Raw genomic sequence first — 23013 nt, 5'->3', positions numbered from 1 at the left:
TTGTCATTGTTTCTCCGTTCTCCTCCCCAGCCCGCCGGGGAGGGGTGAGCAAGCGGCGCATGGTGCTCAGCTGCCGGCTGGGGCTAAACCACATTAAGACTATAGGATCAAAATTTTAGTTAGGGAGGCTTTTTTTCATGTAATGTTATGAGCTAGCTGAACAAAACAATCTCAAAAATATTTGACAATATTTTGCTTTCTTGTTTGCCACATTTCTCTAAAGAAATTTAGGTTTAATATAGCACAAGAGGAAGCCAAAAGGTCTTTAAAAATAATCTGTACATCTGCAGAAAACTTACTACCTCGAGGCAGTTCAAAATATACCTGATGGTATACATACCAATGGCATAGGGACTCCTCATTGCAGCAGAGATATGCTAGTATAAAAACGGACTAAGACAATGATGAGTCATACTTGATGTTGTTTTGAACCATGAATTTCCCAACAAAACCAGTTTGTTAATGGCAGATTACAGGTATTTGGGTAGATGTAAGCTTCTACTCACAAAAATTGGATTTTTGTGGCCAGCAAAATGGAAATGGAGCTCCAAAAGAGGCTTTCCTCATCTTACGCCACAATATGGCCTTGTTACTGCAGTAATATATGACTGATTGCAGTGCTTTCACATGCCATCAATAAATTATTTCCTCTCCTATCCTTAATTTATAATTCTAATGAAATGCTTGGATAGAAACTGAGTTGAATGCATATGGCTGTCTTTTTGCTGACAATCTGTAGAATTACAAGCATTTGTAAAAAATTTCTTTTTGTGTAATTCCAGGAGAGAGCTCAAATATCTCTCTGCTCCCAGCAAATGAGAATTAGATTCCTATGTGCTGGCAGGAGATGGATTTAAGACATGATCCTCTTCTGGCTGTTCCCCACTAGTTGATTTAAGCAGTTCTTACTCTTTGAGCTGACTTTTGTGGATCCTGTTCTCAGGCCTATAACTTTACTCTTACATTTTTTAAGGCGCTGTCATCCAAAGTGATGTCTCTGAATTTCAGTAAGCATTTGAGCTCTTGAGCTAGCCACTGAAACAATGCCTGTCGCAACTCCATTTCCTTCAGCTATTCAGCTTCAAAGATTAGCAACGTTTGCTCCTAAGCATGATGGCTTCAGATGAAGCAGGAGTTTAGATCTCTCTTGGTTTTATTATATGTATAAAAATAAAGATATATATGTAAAGATATAGACATATGTAAAGATACAGATATGCTTGAAACAATAAAAGACATGATAAAGATGGAGGGTTATATGTGGAAGGGCTTCAAGTAGCAGAATTTCAAGATGTGCTACACTGTTGGAATTTAATCCAGACTTTTCAAAAATTATAGTCTCTTGGTCTCTTTGTATCCAAGATTTTGATTTAGATTATTACAGAAATAAAGATCCACTTACAAATCTGGAGTACAGTCCAAATTTTCATAGCTAATGTTTTGATTCTTGGTTTTTTAAAGAATTTTCACAGGCTAAGGGCTTCATCCCACTCTCTTATGAAACCTTATGTAGCCAAGAGTAAGTGCTAGTCTCCACCAGAAATGGTAAGGGGTTTGAAACCTTGTTTTTCCTCCCTGTATCTCTATCTGATTGGCTTAATCACCTCCAGTTCTCTGAACTGCAGTGGCTAATTTGGGGTATACTGCATTTACTGCCAATTTGCAGTTTCTTTAACAAGTTTATTTAAAAGAATATAGGAAAGGTATCAAAAGTTTGCACTATGAAATGCAGCTAATGGAGATATTTAAGAGGTGTCTTTTTCAGCTATGCACATGGTGTTCATTTAATTAGAACCGCAATAGAATTATAGTCTATGAAAGTATTGAATTTCATTGTAATGTTAGTGAAATGGAAAGCAATGTACAGTTCCTGCATGCTGTTTTTTAGAAGCTGACAGACATAAATACCTTTTAATTTTAAAGCTCTACTTTGACATTTGAATGAATGATGTCATTAGCTTTTTATACATCCACTAAAGGTGATAGCTGGTACTTTTCCTCGATAAAAAAGTTAAATATCAGAAGACAATTTTGACGTTCACGTCAGTTTTGCTGTCTATGAATACTCAACTTACTGAGACGTCATCATTCAAATGTCACTGAATTATAGATCTGAGAGGGCTCTTATTTAACACAAATATATATGTGTAGCATTCTGTTTCTACGTACCTTTAGGACAAGAAGCTGGTAGAATGAGCTAAGGTTCAAGCATTCCTTTCCAGAGATCTGTGTTCAAATTCATGCTTTTACAATATCAGTAAAAATGAATCCTCATACATGGAGGGTACAGTTTTGCACAAATTAATCCCCCTTCACAGTTTGCTTGTGAGCTAGGACTGGTATTTCTTCCTGAGCTGGAAAAGTTGTGTAGAAAAGCATGTCCAGTGGCGGGGTCGGGGCGGGGGTGGGAAGGCAAGCAGAAAAAGCAGTAGTATAGATCAAGTCTTTTACTACTAAAGTACAGTCCACTCAGTTGAGAAAAATATTAGCATATAATAGAAGATAGGTGTGTTAATATATTGGTAGAAAAGTACTGCAAGGTGCCTAGTAGCAATGACTTCGGAAAAAAAAAAATTTGGAAATAGCTGGACAACTAGGCAAGTGTTTAATGATCTCGTAGCTACCTATATTTAATTAATTATGTTGATATTCATAGAATTTTTTAAAATTCATGTGGTTATGTCCTACATTTGGAGAAAAATTTAAGTCATTGATCAGATTTTCAAAGGCAGCTACCTGGTAAAGTCTGCATGTTTAATTTCTGTGCTTTCAGTGAGGCCATGAGCCTAACTAGTCCAATTTTTTTTTTTTTTTTTTAAAAACCCTGAGTACATTTTCACATATCTAGTATAAAAATGTGTCCAGATTACTAAAGTCAGTACTCATGACTAGGTCCAACAGAATTCCCAGTTAGCATGACCAGTTTCACCATTAGTATGTTCTATTCCCAACTTACTATTACCAATTTTTTTAAATAATTAAGAATGCAAGTATATTTTATTAGCAAGGAGAAAAGAATCAATGAAGAATAAAAATAACATTGAATGGAAATTGTGCTAATCACTACATGTTTTTCTTGAATCACAAGTAACACCCTAGTTGGCATTACTGACAAAGTCATCAGTTAGTTTCTCTGCTATCCATCATCCTGTATAGGCACCTTTCACTCTTTACATTTGTATTTGTTTAGGTTGAGTAAATTTAATCAGGAAATACTATCTTAATGCCCATGAACACTTTAATTTTTAAAACTGTAAAGATCCTTTATATAACCATCTGATTATTTTTTGTTAACATAAATAGTGTTGACGTCAGAGTTTGTTAGTTACAGATACCTTCCATGTAAACTAGATTAAATCAACTTGTCTGATTTGGAAACCAGTGAGTATATTTTGGCCACATATAGTTAACAAAGATGCACAAATACCTGGTAAAAACAGATGAGTACTGAATTTTACCAGACAAATAACTGTATACCAAAATAAATTGTCTGGGTTTGGATCAAATCTACTTTTTTAGACAATATTTTAAACCCAAAGATACGTCCTGCCATACAGTAAGCACTGTAAAAGACTAACAACTCTGTTTATCTGTACTCAGCAGGTTGTGCTGAATGAGGAGGACTCTTCTCATGTTACAATTCCCATCAAGTCGTTCACTCCTTTCTTGCAAAATGTGCTTCAAATAATTGAGTATTCAGTACTCAGTCTGTTATAACATTCTTGGTTTAGTTTGCTTTGTTTTGCTTTAAGTGAACTGAGCCATTTAGTTGAGTTCTAAACCCAGAACTACCACAAAGACCAACTTACCAGACTTGGCCAGTCCTATACTGGTAACACTGTCCATACATACTTGCAAGAAGTATTAGTTTTGTCAGCATAGCAGTATCAGTTACTTGAAGAAAAGGAGACAACAACAGGTGGGTTTTTGCCGGTCTAAGTACCATTTTTATGAGTAGGAATTATTCCTGTATATGGTACAGCTGACATAATGCAAAACCTCCCACTTCTAATGCAGTACTATGTAATAACAGGAACTATGCAAACCTGACAGTGCCATGAACAGCTCCAGATGGAAATAAGTCAGTGTATCTCCTGCTACAAGGCAGCAACAAAGACCGTTACATTGCAAAAGCAATTCCTGACACTTTGATTTGAACTGTGTCTGATGCAGGCTTGGAGAAATTGAATGAAGACTATTTTGGTAAAAGATTCACAGACTTTGGGGAACCTGTGGATTTGTTTGTGATACAGGAATTTCATTTCACTCTAATAATGACCTAGTTTGTTTAAAACGAGCATTGCCTCTACATCATATAATCTGTTTGTGTAATTAAGAGTATAATGTGTCCTGAATACCAGGACACAATCTGATGATCTGATGTTACCGTTATGGTGAAATTATCAGACTGTCAGTTATTGACAGTACTGCTAATAATACACACAACATTAAATTTTTTTCTAAAATTCCTACCATTCATGTGCCACTTTCTTTGGCTGTCTGCTGAATCTTTGCATCTAATTTTACTGTAAATAGCATTTTTTGAGATAGCAAATTTTAAACAGAAGGACGTTAATTGCTTGAAATTAGTTTTGACTTAATAAGTTTCATAAATACTGGTATGTGTCATATTTCTGCTGTGTGAGAGAATGCACATCAGATTACTAGTTGCATTGTTAGCTGGGGACAGGCACCTAAAAATGTATCATCACATTTTTTTTTTAAGTAGACGGTATTTTTGTCTTTCCTCCCATAGCCGTCCAGTGGTTTTTAATTTTAAAAAATACAAACAAGACTGCTCCTACCTTTACCTCTTCTTTCTTCCATGCACAAAAAAAAACCAAAAAAAAAGAAAACCAACAGTAGAAGACGTTTTCTGTATGTCATGTGCAGGGAATTTGTAGTTCAATTGAAATACATTCTTTATGGTGGCTGTTACAGGTATGGGAATGCTGGTGGGAGTGTGAGGGACAGTTTAGATGCTTCATGTCTTGAAAAGCTGTATCTGTCTGACTTGGGTAAGTAGGATAAAATTCAGGCCATGATCTGCTACCTACTTCATAGTTTTTTACTGTTTCCTGGGGATCCTGAGAAAGATTTACGAAAACTAGTCCACACTATAACTGTATTAACTGTACCAGATTCACTAGGACAAGAGAGTGAATATGTGTTTACCCTTGCAGAATTTTACCTCCCCTAAATGCTAATTCCAATCTCTTTTTTTTAAAATAAACATTTCATCATTGACCGTCCCCTGTTGCAAAAGAAGACTTGTATATACACTAAATCTCATAAATAATTACCTTTATTTTAATCTCACTTTTTAATAGATGAGGTTACCAGTGCAGCTCTCCATCCATGCCCCAGCCACCTTCAGCTGCTTCTTTACCCCTACTACATGAAGTGAAATTTCCCAGGCAAATACTGGGGTGTAATTTTTCAGCGACACTCAAGCCCTCAGCCTTAAGGCATTCTACATGTTGATCTGGGTATGATGGTCAGAAATAAAGAAGTTGGGCCACATATTTTCTCATTGTGGAAGGAAGGCCCTCCCTGGTGTTTGACATGAACATCATTATCATCCAGCCTGTTAAACAATTTACAAATCCATGGGAAATGTGACATTTTGCTGTAACAAGCTTCAGTGCGTCTGCTGGCACCTAACCTACTGGCTAAAAGAAAGAAAACTACTGGATTGAAAATAATACACTGTTTTCCCTTTAGGAAATACAGAGCCTATGGTTCTGTAGATTTTCCCTTTATTATTTTCTTGATGTCATAAGCATCCTGCCTCTGACAGTGCATGGGACAGGACTCTTACTAGCCTTTGAACACAGGTAGATTGCCCAGGCTGTCTTATTCACACTAAGGAATACAGAGGAGTCACTGGAATTCTGTATTTCTCTAGTGGTCACAGCTGGGAAACAAACCCCTGCAGGCTGCTGCTCAAGCTGCTGCTGCTGGAATACACTGCAGAGCTCAGAAACACCAGTTGGCTGCCCTAGTAGTGGACAGAGCATGAAAGTTAGCACACATGCATTTTTCTTCATCTCATGCTCTCTCCACACTAACCACTCCACACAGAAACAATCTTCTTTATCTTAGATACTTTACAAAATAAGCCACCAAATGCTAACACTCAGAAACAGTTTTTTAGGGTGGTTTTTTTGTTGTTGTTGGGGGTTTTTTTGTTTTATGGAAAGGTATTTACTTGTTTTCTTACCTTTTTTATCATTCTCCACCCCCCCGCTCCCCTTTTCTGTTGCATCTAAGTGGTAGAACCTTTTCACTAGTCATAAATAGTATCAAATATTGTAAAGCAAAATTAAAAAGTGGCAAATCTGATAACAAAGCTCAGCATTTGATTTCATTATATTCATTTATATTCTATTACAAGATTAAACATGCTACTGTGGATCTCAGGGTTACAATTTTTTTTTTTAAATTATTAAAAAAATATTATTTGCCATAGGAACTGCATAATTTTTACAGCTGTAATAGAAGAAAAGGAATCCTGAAGTATATTCAGCACACACTTATGGTAAGATGGGCATAAGAGAGAAAATAGTTTTGATTTCTACAACCTTTGCTCAAAATTATAAACTAACTTGCAAAATTGGGTTTAACTTCATGGTAAATACTTGATTCGTAAATTTGCAGTCCTTGACTAGGAAATTGCAACTATCTGTAGAACAGAGCAATGGTACTTCCATCTGCCCGAATAAGTGGCAACCCACACCCCCCCACCGGTCTGTCAAAGACAGCCATTTTGGGAACTACATAAAGAGATATAAAAAGTGGGACTGCTCAGGAAGTGCTAGATGTGCTAGACCATCATGACCCCTTCCATCTCTTCCCAGCAGTCCTCTCCTTTCCCTGTTATGTAGGTAACAAATTACTTCTACCATAAAGCATGATGTTGATGTAAGTACTGTTTGATCTTGCTGCTTTGTAAACTGCAAAATTGCACACTTGCATATTTTACTAGCAGTCCCATAAAGAATATGGTATTCAGAAATAGAAGCAAGCTGTGGATTTTCATACATGTTTTACTGCATCCTTGCTTTGGGTTTTTAGGGAAAATCAATGAAAGTGATAATCAAAAGTTGACACAAGTTCTAATGTCGTTAGATGAACAAAGTAGAAAGAAACAACAAAAGATATTAAGTATGTTACATCCTGCTCTTTTATGAGAGCCTGATTTCATACCACAGTTATGACAGAAGAGAGACTTAAGATGCTCAGTGTTAAAGAGTTGCCCTTTCAGTATCCTATGATACTGCTTCGGGCTGATCAAGCCTGGCATTGCGATCCATTAGAGGAGGACACTGTGCAAATAGTGTATCAGAACAGGCTACAAAACAGACTTTATGTGGACTTAAATCAAACTGAGACACTGTGAAATAATCTTCTAATTTATTTTAAAACTTTTAAAAAGCAATGCATTAGAACATATGATTTAGAATTTTTAAATTTCTGCTATATTTTGTACTCATAAAATAATAATCTCTGGTAGTCATTAATAAGACTAAGGAAGCTATTAGTCGATATAATGACGTAAAGTGCTGCAATAATTCTTTTTATGCTATATAAGCAATTTTCCCCATTAAATGTGCACATTTTCTCTGCCTATGGTTGATCTGCTGCTAAACATTTCATAAAAGTTTGCTCTGTCATGAGAAATTGACACTCCAAACAGCCAGTTTAACAAATGAAACAGTATGGATTATGGCAAAAAATCTCAGCAGTGATGTTAGTATAAACCTCTTAGTTTTGGGTTTATTTGGAGGGCTTTCTTCTGCTTCACTGTCATCTGATGTTCCATCAGAAGAGTCCTCTGCAGAAGATTTGTTTTTTCTTCCAACCACTTTTTTTCTTAAAATATATATTCAGAAGTATATATGAAATGTAAATTACATTTAAAAAAAGATGTTACTGGCATATTTTCTCTCTCTAGAAACAACAACTTGTGTCACAATATGTTGAATTTTGGTTTACTGTGTTTCATACCACATATCATTCATGTTCATTTAGTACTAAGAAATACTATCAGACTCAGCATTGATATTCCAAAATCAAGATGAAATAGATTTCAGTCATGTTTTACAAGTCATTTACTTAGAAATTGGTCTCAAGAGGTAAAAAATTATTAGTGGACAATAATGATCAAGTGAGGAAAGATACAACACATATCTGCTTGTAAATATCAAGTATATAAAATATTATTCTGGATAACTACATATAAATACTGGTAATTAATGTTACTTTTTTCTCATACAGTAGCTCATATAGACTGTCCCTCAGTAGACTATTATTAGGTTAATTACAGTTTCATTTTCCCAAATAAGATCAACTCATATACTTCTTTGGTTAACAAGACATACGCTTTCTTAGAATTATCTAAAAAATAAAGAGGATCAGTAATTGTAGATGGATTAAAACCTTCATCTACCAGTCGTAATTTTTGTTGTTTGAATGTTCCAGTCATTTCCATTTTTTTCTGTAGAAGAGAGAAAGATTTATTATTCAATAGAAGAGCTTCTTTTCTTTTGCTGACATTCACAATGCTTTTTAAAAATGTTACTTAATATAATATTGTTTAATTTCATAAACTGACTACTGCAAAATTCTCAAGTGTGACCTTGCTCCTATCAGAATGCTGCTGCAAAAGCTATCTTCCTGGACTTATGAGAGATATATACATATATGCATATGTATGCAAATGCATATATTTCAATTTCAAGATCCTTCATAGCTTTTTCCTTTCCCTCCCTTTATTCTGAATCAGTATTCAATCTCTGATTGGCCCAGGAAACCAACTTCCGTAATTTATCTTCTCTTTTCAAATAATGATTATTTTTTTCATCTTCTCCTCAGACTTAGGAGACTCCCTTCATAAATCTCTTCAAAAACATTTTTCTGTTTGCCTTTGTCATGATGTTTTCAAAACACTTACCAGAAATGAAGATGCTCATCAGACTTCACTTATCGTGATGATCAGTATTTTATGTTTTCTATACTCTCCCATTTTTTTCTAGCCATATGCAGTCCATTTTATTGCATTTACATTTTTAACTCTCTGGTGGGTGGACTATTTTTTTCCTAAATTGGACAGTTACTACAGCAAAGTATTAGTACACAAATAGGGATGACTGATGATTATGGTGGTGACAAAAATAATGTACATTTTTAATCCATCTTTTCAATTTGCCTAGTACCTTTTCAAATGCTTTAACTTTTGTCATTATACTACACAGCAAATAACATTTAATTTATTGTGCACAATCAGTGTCTCCTGCTTTAGCTCTACTTCTCTCTTTCATTTTCACTGAATAAAGTGGATTTTAGATTACTTTCTTCAGATGCAATTGTTCACATTTCACTAATCTGAATCTTTTTGTTTTCTGATGTTCATGCTTCTAATCTCCCTAAATCCTTTTGTATGATCTCTATCCTTACTCATTTGTACAATTCCTCTCATTTTAATATAATCTGCAAATTTTATTGACTTTTTGTGTAATTCCTTTTCTAGGACTCCATTAATGAAGACAGCAAATAGGACCAGTCCTAAAACTAATCAAGTGATATATGAACAAGGACTTTATGTTATTCATTTAGTCATCTCTGTGTTCAAATTATGTAGATGTTTGTATGCACTATGCAATGCAGCTTACCTGGACTCTTAAAAAAAGAGGACAAGCATAACTTGGTAGATAGGTCACTACTTGCTTATACATTTGCTCCAAGTCTAATGATGTATTCTGCTTTAAAATAAGAGAGGCCATTCCTGCTTTTCCTTCGTGATCTGGGGGAAAAGAGAGGTAAGAATTTTGAAACATTAATAAATAAAACATAAATAAATTTGACATTTTAATGATGAACTTTACAAAAAAGAACTGTAGTGCATTAATAAACTGACAGTCATATATCATCTTCTGAGTTTCAGTAAAGCTGGAAGATTACATTCATATTTTATATGATATCACATATATTTGGAGATGACTCAAGTGAACAATTAAGCAATAATACTGTAAATGAGTTTGGCAGGTAAAAGTAAATGGAGTCCCATGCTCAATATTAATCAATAAATGTGGATAAATAGCAATACCACTCCTATCTCAAAAACAAAAAGTGCTGAACCTGTTTCCCGGATTAGCCAATTACGTGTTCTCTTCAGTTTTAGCCCTTCTCTCTTGCTAGTAACTTCTGTCAAAACTGTCAATCTGGATAATGTTAACAGAGAGAGATTCAAAGTTCTTACTGGTTTGTCTGGAAAAAGAGAGCACTGTAGGTCTATGGGAAAGACCAAAATGGGTAAAATATAAAAACAGTAAACTTCAGCAATCTGAATAACTGCACATTTTAACCATTAGCTAGTAATAACAGCAGAGACATTCTGCCAACGTTTTGTCTCCTTTCTATATTTTTTTTTGCTAATGCTACAAAATCTGTGATGAACTTGTTTATGTTTAAGCGCAATTATCAAGACAGTCATATAACCAGGGTAGGTATTTGCAGGTAAATGTTGCATAGGAATTGAGAACCTCTCATGTTTTTAAGTCTGATTTTCAGTCAGTCTTCTTTATTATGATCTTCTTGTGTTTGACTTTAAAATAGAGGCCACTGGCACCTTCTTCACATTTTAAACTCTTTTATCATTTTGTAGTGGGTTCACCCTGGACAACAGCAAACATCCAGCCAGCTTCTCACTCACTCCCTTCTCCCATGGGATGGGAAAGGAATAGAAGGAAAGCAAGATGACTGTTATCAAGATAATGGCAGTTTAATAGGGAAAGCAAAAGCTGCATGCACAAGCAAAGCAAAACCAGGACTTAATTCACGATTTCCCATCATCAGGCAGATGTCCAGCTACTTCCTGCAGGGCATGGCCTCACTCAGCACATGCAGTGGTTACTTGGGAAGACAAATGCCATAACAAACATCTCACACTCTTACTTTCCCCAAGCTTTTATTACTGAGCATGGCATAATACAATATGGAATATCCCTTCGGTAAATTTGGGTCCGCTGTCCCATCTACATCTGCTCCCAACTTCTTTGCCACCCCCACCATACTCACTGCAGGCAGAAAGCCTTGATACTGTGCAAGCCTTCTTCAGCAATAGCCAAACGCTAGTAAGTTACCACCATTGTTTTAGCTACCAGTGCAAAACACAGCACCATAAAGAAATTTTCCTGTACCCCAGCCAGACCTAGTACATATTTAAAAAAAAGATTTAGCATGAATGGGAATCAAGCCCAGATGATCTCATAAAAATAAACAAAAAACCCAACCGAACAATAGAAATTAATGTATTTTCTTTCTTAATAACTTTTCTCTTTGTTTTCTTTTTCACCTTGTCCTTCATTTTGTAATATATCTGTATACAGATGGTTTATGAGGCTAAATGAAAAGTGAAATAAGACAAGAACATCTTCACACACTTTCCTTTAGAGTTACTTTAATTCTTACCTTTTTGACATTTTGACATATGAATGTGTAGATTTTCCACAGCTGTGAATTTAATGAATCTTTACACTTTAATTTAGATCATGTAGCTACCACAAATTCATGAAAGATAACTTTTCAAAAATACCTATCACTGCATACACATAAAAATGCATGATTCACTGGCTCGTTCACAATCTGGTGGTATTTTCATTACGTACATCTACATTTTAGCTAGGTATTAAACAGATGACTTAATCAGAAGAGATTCATAGGTTTAAAACATGAAATAACATAGTTATGAGGGTTAACAGCTAACCTAGGGGAAGAAAAACATACAGTTAAAGCTTCTTTTACCTGGCACAGATACACCATACACATTTACTTCTTGTATGAAGTCCAACATTACAATGACATCGGAAACTTCTGTAGTTGCAACGTTCTCCCCTTTCCATCTAAAACATGTGAAAAAATAATTTAATCCCATGAAATATATGGACACATTAACTTTAGTAGGAAGTCCATTCATTTCAGACTAACACCACCTCAAATTTGTTCCTACTTGTCACATTGGTATATTGATCTCATCACCAGAAGACAATGCTTGCAATTCAAATGGTACTGGATGTTAGCTATAAAGCACAGTGAAAGCTTATCATAATCTGATACAGTGGTTTTAAAAAATTTGAAATGCACCTAAATGTATCAAATGTGACCAGTCTTCACTATTATTTGACACATTTTTCTCCACTTCAGTATCCAACTTCCTTGCTTGCAGCAAAACCATCACTAGTTACTATGCTTACTGGAAGGACTGTTCAGAGAGCTGTAATTCCTACAAAACATTCTGGAAATGAGCTATTGAGTTCCATGGGAACACTTTTTACAAAATTAAGCCCCTATCATCCACTTCAAGATCATTATAAACTACATCACAATAGTAATAAACTGATCACTTCTGGTTGAAAACAAATAGAATTCTATTCTACATGTCCATGTTTTTATATGAAGAAATGTGAAAACAAACAGTGATTATACCTGAAGGTATCTCCAGTCCTGTCCCAAAAATAAAGAAAATTCTCATGGTCTTGAACCATTAGATCTCCAGTGTTAAAATAAAGATCTCCCTTCTTAAATACCTCACAGAGTAATTTCTTTTCTGTGTGTCTCTTATTGCCAGCGTAACCAAAGAAGGGGTTCTTCGCATTGACTTTGGAAATGAGAAGACCAGCCTCGCCTATACAGAAAAGTTGAAAGAATGTAAACCTAAGATATCATTCCACATTTCCTATACTTTAATATTAATTTGGTACATACAATTTTAGAAGACCAGGAACCAAGTTTGGCAGGGTTCAGTACATAAGACCTAATAATAAAAACTTACCTATTTCTACTACTTTGCAATTCATGTAGTCATCTCTACATGCAAAGTGACCATAAAGACACAGTACAATACGTCCACTCGAATTTCCAGTCTTTTCCATTTCCTCCTGATGACTCATCAGTTTTCTCTCTGAACTGTCATCTATCAATTGTGAATTCACAGGTAGGTTTACTATCTTCTCAAAGTGCACACTTCAAGTGAATGTTATGTCCCGCTCCCCACACCTTACTGACTTTCTAGTGATAAGTCTCAACTTCATCAGCTTCCTACTGAAAAACTAGTGTTAATAAAAAGTAGGTGTTCAACCCAGGCATTAAATCCCTACTTAGTCTCCTTTCAGAAGTTCTGAGAATACTTCTTAACAATTTTCATTAATGTGATATAGCCTCACTGCTTTCTTTTTGGAGTAAAATATAAAAGTTTTAACAATTTTTTTTTTTTTTTTTTCAAAAAATAGAGATGGGGATAGGGTTATCTTGTTATGCATGTAGAGTATCAGGGTGTTAGTTTGGTGAAAGTGGAATAGTTGTATGAACTCCTCACCTTTTTGGAAGCACATTCTGAATGATAAAGCTTAAGAGTTATATGACTTTGTATAAGAGACAAGAATTATAGGTATGAAAATAGATAAAAATAAAAACGTATCCAAAGTTATGCACAATTTTTAATTTAAGATGGCCTCCTCATAAAAGAACTGTGCCTTTTTTCCATAAATTGGTAGTGTTTAAGGTGAAAGCATTTAATTCACTGGTAGTGTCACTGCAGCCATGATGCTCTAAAGATACAGGGCAGGGGTAAGACAAAGTCAATAGATAAATACTTTTTATTAGACTCACTGGAAAAAATTAGACTCATTGGAAAAAAATTAGATGAAAAAAATCAAAGCATGTGCTCCCTTCACAGGTCAGTCTAACATCCTTACAGATAATTTCCCATAAAATTTCATGTTTTGGGGACCATATTTTCCTGAAAATGCCTATCTTTGCTTAAGACTTGTTAGAGAATCTTAACTCCTTTGAAAAATCTGCTTCAGGTCAGTGTTAAAGCTGCCTGCCTGACCTGAATATGACTTTTTTGTGCTTCAGTTTTCCAGGCACTAATTACAGCTGTTACCTTCCTACAGTACAACAGAGATGCTTCAGTATCAGATAAACACTTTGAAAATAGGTAGAATCAAGAGATACAAGGTATTTGATAAGTATTTTGAAGACAGATATAATCAAGCAACCTCTTTATTCAAAAAAACCAACTCCCCCCCAAAAAAAAAGTATAAGATTAATCAATCAGCTTAGTGAGGAACAGTTAATCTCTCACCAAAAAGCATGTTCTCTAATCCACCCATCGTTCTTGTAGATTTCTTAGGCAACCATCTCACTATGTTAACCTCCTTTAAAAACCACAGATGTCATTATCTACATATTCAGAGATAATTTCACATCATCACTTTTGAACATTCCTCTTCTGTGAATATATCCAAGGATCTCCTAAGTTCTTCTGGTGTCAGCACTTGTGTGTTTAATAATGTTCAACCTTAGATGAAAAATCATTGCTTTTGTCAAAGCAAAGAGTAATAGTTGATGTTGGCATAGTACAGTAACACAATAGCAAGGGTCCTTAAAAAAACTTCTCTGGAGTATTCATATTACAATCAAAAGGCCATTATACACTATTAAAATACATACTTACCTTTCTTAACTTTTTCACACCAACCCTGCTTATTTCTAATTGGTTCGTCTTTTTGGAAATTATACTTGATTAAATCAAATGGGAAAAAAAGCTAAAAAGGGAAAAAGGGTCATCAGTTATTCATCTACACAGTGACATCTGGTGGCAGCAAATGTAAGCAAGGAAATCCAGTCTTGCTCATTTAAAAGTAGAATGTAGTTTCATTTAAAACTGAAAATACTCTGTATGTAAAGTTATACCATTTCCTGGAGGTAAGCAACATCAAAATATTTTTACAATCTTGTCACTTTCAAAAATACTTGGTGAAGACATAGAACCATAATTTTGTTAATTTTCTTACAAATAAGTCATGGGATCCACATATCAGTGGAAAGAGCCTATGAGTTAGGATAACAGAAGCGTATCTGGAATTTCACTGACATTTAATGGTGGTGGCCATTACAAAAAGTGTTCTTGGGGTCTTCTGGCACCTAAAACAACTGGTAAAGCAAAGGCTCAAATCTCCTTATAAAGGGAAACCTGCTTCCTGTTGGGCTTTATTCTTGCTTAACTAGCCTCAGTTCTTCCCTGGAACTTTTTCAGGCTGGTGTACGTATGGTGAAAAGTCTTACCATGAGCACCAGCAGAAGGATACGTCCTCCCACATTATTTGAAATAGTTATGTAGCTGTGCATGTTCCACAGTTATTTCAGGGTTAGTTCTTCATTTTTCTGAAATACTGTGAACCCTTGAGTCCTGACACTGCTGACCTAACTGACCTCCTAGTTGGCGTTTTACAACTAACCTTCCTCTTGTGCAAGGATCACAGAGAATGTGGCTCTGAGTAAGCTGAAAGAGAGGGCAAGATACTGTCAAGACTAGAAATTCCAATACTTTTTTTCTCCAATATACAGGGCCTGACTCTTATTACACTTCATTTTTCTACGATGATATAAATCCAAATTAGACCTTTAAGAGACATTGACAGATATGATATGCCTGATACTACATGGACCACTGTGTTAGCAGTTATTATCCTAAGACTTCAATTTGCCTAGCTTGGGATTCTGATTCCCCTTTTCATAAAGAAGTATATCAACAATCTATTTAACAACTAGTCCATCCAAGGATATCCAATTATCTTCTCTTGCAGAAATCCTGGGAAGCAGAGAAAACAATTTTAAAAACACATGAATATACAACTGCACTGTTCACAACATGAAATCCAATATAATTTAAGGATGGTGTTATTAAAGTGACTGAAGTAAAAGACTGATGCTAAAACATAAACCCCTCTGCTTTTCTGCAGCTAATTTGGTTGAAAAATTGCATAATTATTTTATCCTAATTTGAAATGCTGCTGTTGCTGTACCACATCGAGGAAGTCTGAATAGATAGCAACTTGAATCAAACATCAAGCACACAATTTCACCCTCAGATGGACAAACTTGTTTCACTGAGTCTTTTCAATGTTCACCAAATTTTTTCCTTCTACTCTAAGTCTGAAACAAAAAGGTATTTTTAACAGTTGATCAAAGGAACAAGGTCATAGTGTGCAAAATCAATTTATGGTCAAAGAATTGGACACTTTTTGAATAAAGTGAAGGAAATTTTTTTAAATATATAGCACTTTCCAAAGTCAACAATTTGAGAGACAAAAAGTTCACCTTAATTGGAAAATAATTGTATTATTCTTGATGACCAGAATGAGAAGTTTTAATAATAAACAGAAGTCATTTTTTCTTAGAGTCTTTTCTTTTGGCTGTCTACATTTAATTGCTGTTCTTTTTTCATTTTCTTTTTTACATTGATATTTACTACTTTAATAGGTTTCATATGACAGACCAAATGCAATGAATAATAATAAGAATGAAGTGTTATTCTGATATTTTTGTGTTTGATTAGAACAGCAGTGTGCCCTCTTCCATTTTTATCTGTTCATTCATTCAGAGCTCAATAGCTATATCTTGTCAACATATTAGTCTGTGTAATGCATTATTTGAAGTTGTTATAAATATGCAGAAACTTTAATTTACTGACATAATCTAAAAACTGTTGAGACTTTTCCTATTTATGTTGCTGCATACATCTTTTAGTGCATGCAACTTTAGAGTATTAACTATGCTTATTCCAGTTAGGTTTTTTAAATAAGTAATGCAAATACATAATTAAAAGGAGAAAACACCATATATTGCATTAGACATGAATAATGAAACTATGCCAATATACATTCTGTGCAAACAGTTGTCTCTATGCAAACAGCTTTCTTTTCATATTAAATATGGAAAATGAAAACTCCAGAGCAAAGCATTTAGTCTGGGTACATTTGTTTTATCTCATTATTCAAAATTTATTGGAAAAGAGGGCCTGAGCTGTTGAAGCATTAACATATTATTTTCACAGAGTACTGCATGCAGCATTCATCATTTTAATCTACATTTTAGTCCCGAAAGCACCACATAAATGTAGCAAACAAAAAGCATAATTTATCTAGCTGGAACTTAAAATGAGTTAAACTGCAACACTATTTTCTGTTGCTATGCTGCCTGGATGTTATCTATGAACAGCACACTATAATCCACACCCCTTTTTATTTTAATTGGCTGGAAATATGTGAGTTTAAATATTGTTTTGTAAATAGTTTTGAAATTCCTAAAGTTCTTAAAGTTTCAACTTATAAGGAATGCTTATAGACCCTTCATCAGAGAACAAAGATCACAAGCTATTACTTTTTATTTAGTTATTAATTTTTGAGGTGAGATGATGTTGAATTCTCTAGGAGAATATGTGTTTATAAAACAAAGCATTACATTTACTAGATTTAGTTCCAAGCATCTTAAAAAAGTGAAATTTAAGGAAAAATATTCTGGAGCACAGTATCATCGTATCTTATAAATGTTTTAAAAATATACTTGTAATGCCTTACTTATGCTGTAAAGAGTAGATATAGGTCCTCTGCATAGTTTTGTTAGCCAAAGTAAACAAAACCAAGAAAAAACCTTTTAAAGTTATGCTTGATATTAACTGAATCACCATATATTATAATAAAATACCTTGGAATGCACTTGAAGTACCTTAGATTGCTTTACCTCAAAACTAGTCAAAAGAGCAGAAACAACACTTATTTTTATTGGCCAATGAATTTTAAGAACTTCCATTGCTTAGATTAACACATGCCAATGTTCTTCCTGTGAATCCAGTTTTCCGGGATCTTAAGATCTGCTTCAACCTAACTTTGTTTATTTTTAAAGTAAAAACTATCTTTTCTGCCACTTTAGTTCTATGACTGTATGAAAAAAGTGCATAATACTAATTCTGCATTGCTGTGTAAAAGAAAATATTTTATATGTTGAAATGATTTATGATTTGTTGTAAGATTTAAATGTCTCAGCTCAAAGCAGATTTTGATCCACATAGTTTTGAAGAAGAGAGATTTAGATTCCTGTAATAGTTGAATATTTATGCTTAAAATAATGAAAAAATACATTTATAAAGTCTGCAATATTTTTTTACATGCTGTTTTTTCAGGTTTACTTGCCATGGGTTATTTTTAGCTGTTCTTACAAGCTTCCTTGGATCTCATTAGTCCCACTCTCCCATTGCATGTTCTCTGCCATCACTCAGAATTTATTTCAGTGTAAGAAAGAGACAGATAGATATAGATAGATATAAAATAGACACAACTGAAGGTCTGACAGATTTTTCCCATATCATGTTTATATAAATACACATATAATGTATGTCATATATAATAAAAAGAATTATTAACTACATACATATGTATGCCAGATGTAAATATTAGACAGTAATTTATTACTATATTCTTCTTTGTAGAACATTTAAAGTTTTACCAGCTAAATAGCTATTCAGATGCTTCTACTTTGCTGTTCATTGACTTTACACAAACATCCTTTTTGAAGGATTTATTCATATACCATGGTGCTGCTTTTAAGCACATGAACCAATCCCTCTTATATAAAGAGTACAGTATGAAAATAAAGAAGTGCAAACAAAAGCACTGCTTCCAGTTAACAACTCACATACAGTGGCTTTTTGTATGTCTGGCAAATGCTATAACATGCAGCTGTTGCTTCCTATTAACCTGTGTCTTCCAAATTATTTATGAAAATAAATGTGTTATGTAGAACCTTAATATTTATCACAAGTATTTGTCCCCAATCCTTGGCAGTTACTGACAGAAAAGTTACTTTGCTCACTCTGAGAGCTCAATTTGTCTTTTAAAGCTGTAACTTTTTTCTGCATTTCACCTTAGGAAACTGTCATTGCCATTACCTACAACAGAAATGCCTTCCTATTTCTTTTCCATTTTCCCTGCAAAAAATATACTTTGAACCTACCTGCCATTATTCCCACTCTCAAGATCTGTATGTATGCATTTTTATACTGCATTTACTTCATTCCAACTATGCAATTATGCCAGCAGAGAGTAAGTTTATTCCTTATCCTTTACCGTATCACATATATGAACACACAAGCCTCTTTTCCCGTTTCTTGGTTCTCTTTCTATTCCCGGTTTAAGAATAGGTGTTTAGGAAACCCCTAGAGAGTATGTCTAAGGGTGTCTCCTCATATCGTGTCATGTGCCAAGAGAATAATGTTTCAAAAATTCTTGTAGCATTTCTTTCAAGAAACCAAAAAAAAAAAAGGAATTGGATGGTAGGGCCTTGTCTGTGACTTGTCTGTGCCATTCTCTGCTTTCCAGCAGGAGACAGTCTCCCTTTCCAACTTCAGATCATTCATGGGTCAGCAAATCACAAAGCTGCTCTCCTTTACATAGCGCTAGATGTCCAGCGGATGTCATTCAGACTGAAGTAAACAAACACAACAGCTACAGTTCATAATGCATTGTTTAATAATCTGTAACCTGTAAAATGTATTTAAAAAACCGCACAAGGAATGCCTGAAATAAGTAAAAATGAACTTATCTATGGCATTAAAACACCTAGTTTGTGCCACAATACTCACAGATCGCAGAGTAACCAAAAACATATATAGAAGGTCTCCAAACTTAAGTATTTGTTTAAATATGTACTTTTAAAAAAAAATTTAAAAATCACTAAACAGTATGTTTCACGATATTTTCAACATTCCTTCTCTCTCTTAACCTCTTCTAGACTTTTCTGAAACTGCACTATATCTAAGCCTTTGTTCCTGTCAACACTACTGTGTGTCAGCATACAAGGGAGCTAGCTGCTCCTGCAAACAAGTATCATGAAGCAGACTGAAGGAACTGCCATCTGGAGGAACTGCACTGGTGACAGAAGCAGGGCACCACTAGTTAACAGATTGCAGAACTGTTAATTTGAGATACGTTAACTATTGTAGTATTATTAATAAGACATGTTTCACGGACACGTATTCTTTCAGACAGAGAGACTATGTATGTTGCACAACCATAAGTGCTCTGGTTCAAAACATATTACTTACGAAAAAGCTCCTGATGGAGCTTTGGAGTAGTCTCTGAAACCTCCTTCATTTGGAAGAGATTTGAGGCAGTTCTATTTCCACATAAAATGGGCTATATAATCCACTCAAGGAACTGGCTATACATACTATGCCCATGTAACCAAGGCGAGGTCTCTGTACTCAATCTGGTTGTCAGTGACCTCCTTCATTCTCCCCTCAAACTCTACAGTCATAGAATGTAAAATATATATACACTGCGGGAAGGGTTGGGAGCCAATGCACCGCAGGCCCCTTGGAGAATGGTAGTAGCTAAAAATTGAGCCTGCTCACAAATAATGTGCTTTAGCTACTTTCCTTATGACAGAAGCTAAGGAAATAACTGAAGACTTACTTCCTTATGACAGAAACTATGGAAATAACCAAAGACTTACTGTAGATTTATCTCTAGGGAAAAGAGACTATTAAAAAAGACAGAATAAAATTGATTTCAAGCCAAGCCAAATGGAATGAATGGCTTTTTCCAGTTCATAAAATATGTTACGGTCTTTCCATACTCATACTGAGTAAGCAAGGGGACAATCCATAGCTATCTTACCACACAATATTGATGTTTCCATAGACTATAACAGCTCCAGCTTGGAATAGTATATAAATTATAGAAAAGATGTCTAGTGAGATCAAACATTCAGTTAGAACTGCATTTATTTTGTTATTGCAGTTTATATGAGCTATTCTTTCTCCGAATCTGCAGTGACTAACTCAAATCATAAGTCCAACCATTAAAGATTAAAAAGTAGCATGTTTCATGTGCAAAAAACCCCAAAACACTAATCTTCCTTTTCGAAACACAAAAAACGTATGTTATTGAGATATGAAGTGCCACTATTAATAACATGCAAAACCATTACACTGCTTGATTAAAAATACAGATAATTAAATCAATAAATAGGCAATTTCAAGTCTAATCCTTTATCTGCTGTAACCTTTACATGGTATTTCCAAAAGGTTAACGACTTATGACAAAACTCTGTCAAAAGTTCTGAAGTACTGAAAACAAGTTTACTCAGGTTTGGAACGAATGCAAAATTTCATAACATTAAAAAAAAAGGTTTAAAATAAGTAAAGATGTGGCTTAGAAAGTCCAGAACAAAAATTAACATCAGCTCTAAGGTTCCTGGTTCACCTACTACTCCCTAAATTCCAGATTCCTGATTTCCTGTAGGGGATCTGTACCCTTCTAGAGACATTCATCAGCACCAGATATCCACCATGCATACTACAAAGCATCAGTCATGTAGAACAGAGAATCAGCAGAACTGGTCTGCTTAAATTCCTGAGCTCTCAACAGTATCTGAGAAACACACTAGCTCTTGTGGTGTTTTTCTGAATGCTTCCAGGTTCCTCCCTGCAGTCTGGGTTCCTGTTCCAGAAATTAAGAATTCCTCTGGCCCTGAGCTGTAAAGTAGTCTGTGGGAAGTGTAATGTGGTGATGCTGCATTGAAGTTGTAGACCCTGGAACATATGCTGTTTAGAAACCTATTTGCACGTCACCAGAAGATACCTCTGATGTATTTCCAGACAATATTTTTACATCATTCTCTGAAAAAAAGTTTTGTCTGGATATTTTACCATCAGTTCTCCTCAGGAGCACAAATGCAACTTAAGTCAACAGGTTTTGCATATATAGATAGGTGTCTCATTATAGATAGGTATCTCGGTTAATTTGCAAATTCTAGGCAACGCATGTAGTCCTATTTATTTCAAGAAGAGTAAAAATGGGCATAAATAACAATATAAATATCCAGTATCCTAGATCTGCTAGAAAGCCTTGCTAAATAATCTTTTTTATTACAACCTAAAGATTGGGACACAACAGCTACTTACTGACTTCTTAAACCATTTAAGAGATAGTATTAATAGGACCCAAAGGCAAAAATCTGTCTGTGAATTTCAAGCTGAAATAAATTGTTCTTCATTTACTCAGAAGGATGAAGGAAAAGCCACCATTTGTGATATAAATAATATGTATTCTTCTTCCCCAAGACTTCTTCCATTGTTAAAGCTGATGAAATACAAAATAGAGACTATTGAATAAGCAGTGAAAAAAATGTAGTTTTTTTCTAGTTTTAGTAACCTAGAACAAACCAAATAAATATAGCAGACCCATGTCCTGTGGTCAAACCAAGAAATACACTTACCTTACCTTTTACAATGTAAATAAATAGTCACCTTATAAAAGAAATTGGTGCGTCCAACAGATCCAATTTTTCCTGTGTGGTTCATGAAACAAATGTTTCCTTCAGTAGCACCATAAAACTCACAGATCTTAACAGGACCAAATCTGCCTAAAAATTCTCTCCATACATCATTTCTTACTCCATTTCCAACTGCTAGTCGGACTTTGTGATTTTTTTCTCCTTCCTTCTGTTAAAAAAAGAAAAAAAGAATTTAAAATATAATATAACTGCATTTGATTGTTGTGTATATTGTGGGGAAAATGTACCTTCTTTAAATAAATCAAGTATAAACAACAAAAAAAGAAAACCAACAATTAAGTTAAAGAAAGCTGGCATAGCTTGCCTACAGCTACACTGTAGCAAACTGCAATCAAAACCCTATTATCTTGTTGAACAAGCAAATTATTTCCTGAATAATGGCTACATTAATTTATATAAATGCTTCCATATTTTAAAAGTTGCATCATCTTAGCCTGTTTCCACTCAGAGGAATTAGAAAATTGTGAAGAACAGAGAAAGGCAGGAATTATTTCTGTCAAGGGATTAAAGTCAGCAGAGATTAATAGTTACTTTCTTGTGTCTTCAGATTGATTATAAGAAACAATCAGATTTCACACTTGTAATATCTGTTCCTTCCCACACATTGCATATGAGTCATCTTCTGTATTTCTTTTAATATTAAGACTTGTAAGGTTTTGTTCAATGTTACCTGGAATACATTATTTTTTGGTGATCTTAAGTTTTTACTGTTGTCAACTCCCATGTTTTATTACAAGAAACACAATAGTATGCATTCATCCAATTCAATGAGACTCTCTAATTTTGTTTTATACATTCCCAAACCTCGCAATT

The 23013-nt window shown here is 34.5% G+C and overlaps 1 protein-coding gene across 4 annotated transcripts in view; it reads right to left on the bottom strand.

Moving 5' to 3' along the window:
- Positions 1-7168: 7168 nt before the first annotated feature.
- The window catches only part of LOC129199115 (long-chain fatty acid transport protein 6-like), a 40580-nt gene continuing 24735 nt past the window's right edge, over positions 7169-23013 (bottom strand). Inside the window, exons 5-10 of one of the 4 annotated variants that reach the window (XM_054808954.1) lie at positions 22154-22348; positions 14519-14609; positions 12487-12685; positions 11806-11903; positions 9675-9805; positions 7169-8500 (exon numbers count right to left, since the gene is read on the bottom strand). In XM_054808954.1, the coding sequence (XP_054664929.1) occupies positions 8324-8500; positions 9675-9805; positions 11806-11903; positions 12487-12685; positions 14519-14609; positions 22154-22348 (891 nt within the window). In that variant the 3' untranslated portion in view covers positions 7169-8323. Of the gene's footprint in view, positions 8501-9674; positions 9806-11805; positions 11904-12486; positions 12686-14518; positions 14610-22153; positions 22349-23013 lie in introns of those variants that run through there. The other 3 variants (XM_054808955.1, XM_054808956.1, XM_054808957.1) reach the window with 3 other exon arrangements.

Source organism: Grus americana, chromosome Z (assembly GCF_028858705.1).
Source record: "Grus americana isolate bGruAme1 chromosome Z, bGruAme1.mat, whole genome shotgun sequence".
NCBI lineage: Eukaryota > Metazoa > Chordata > Aves > Gruiformes > Gruidae > Grus > Grus americana.
Note: the sequence above shows the minus strand (reverse complement) of the source record. Positions and strands in the feature narration are given on the sequence as shown.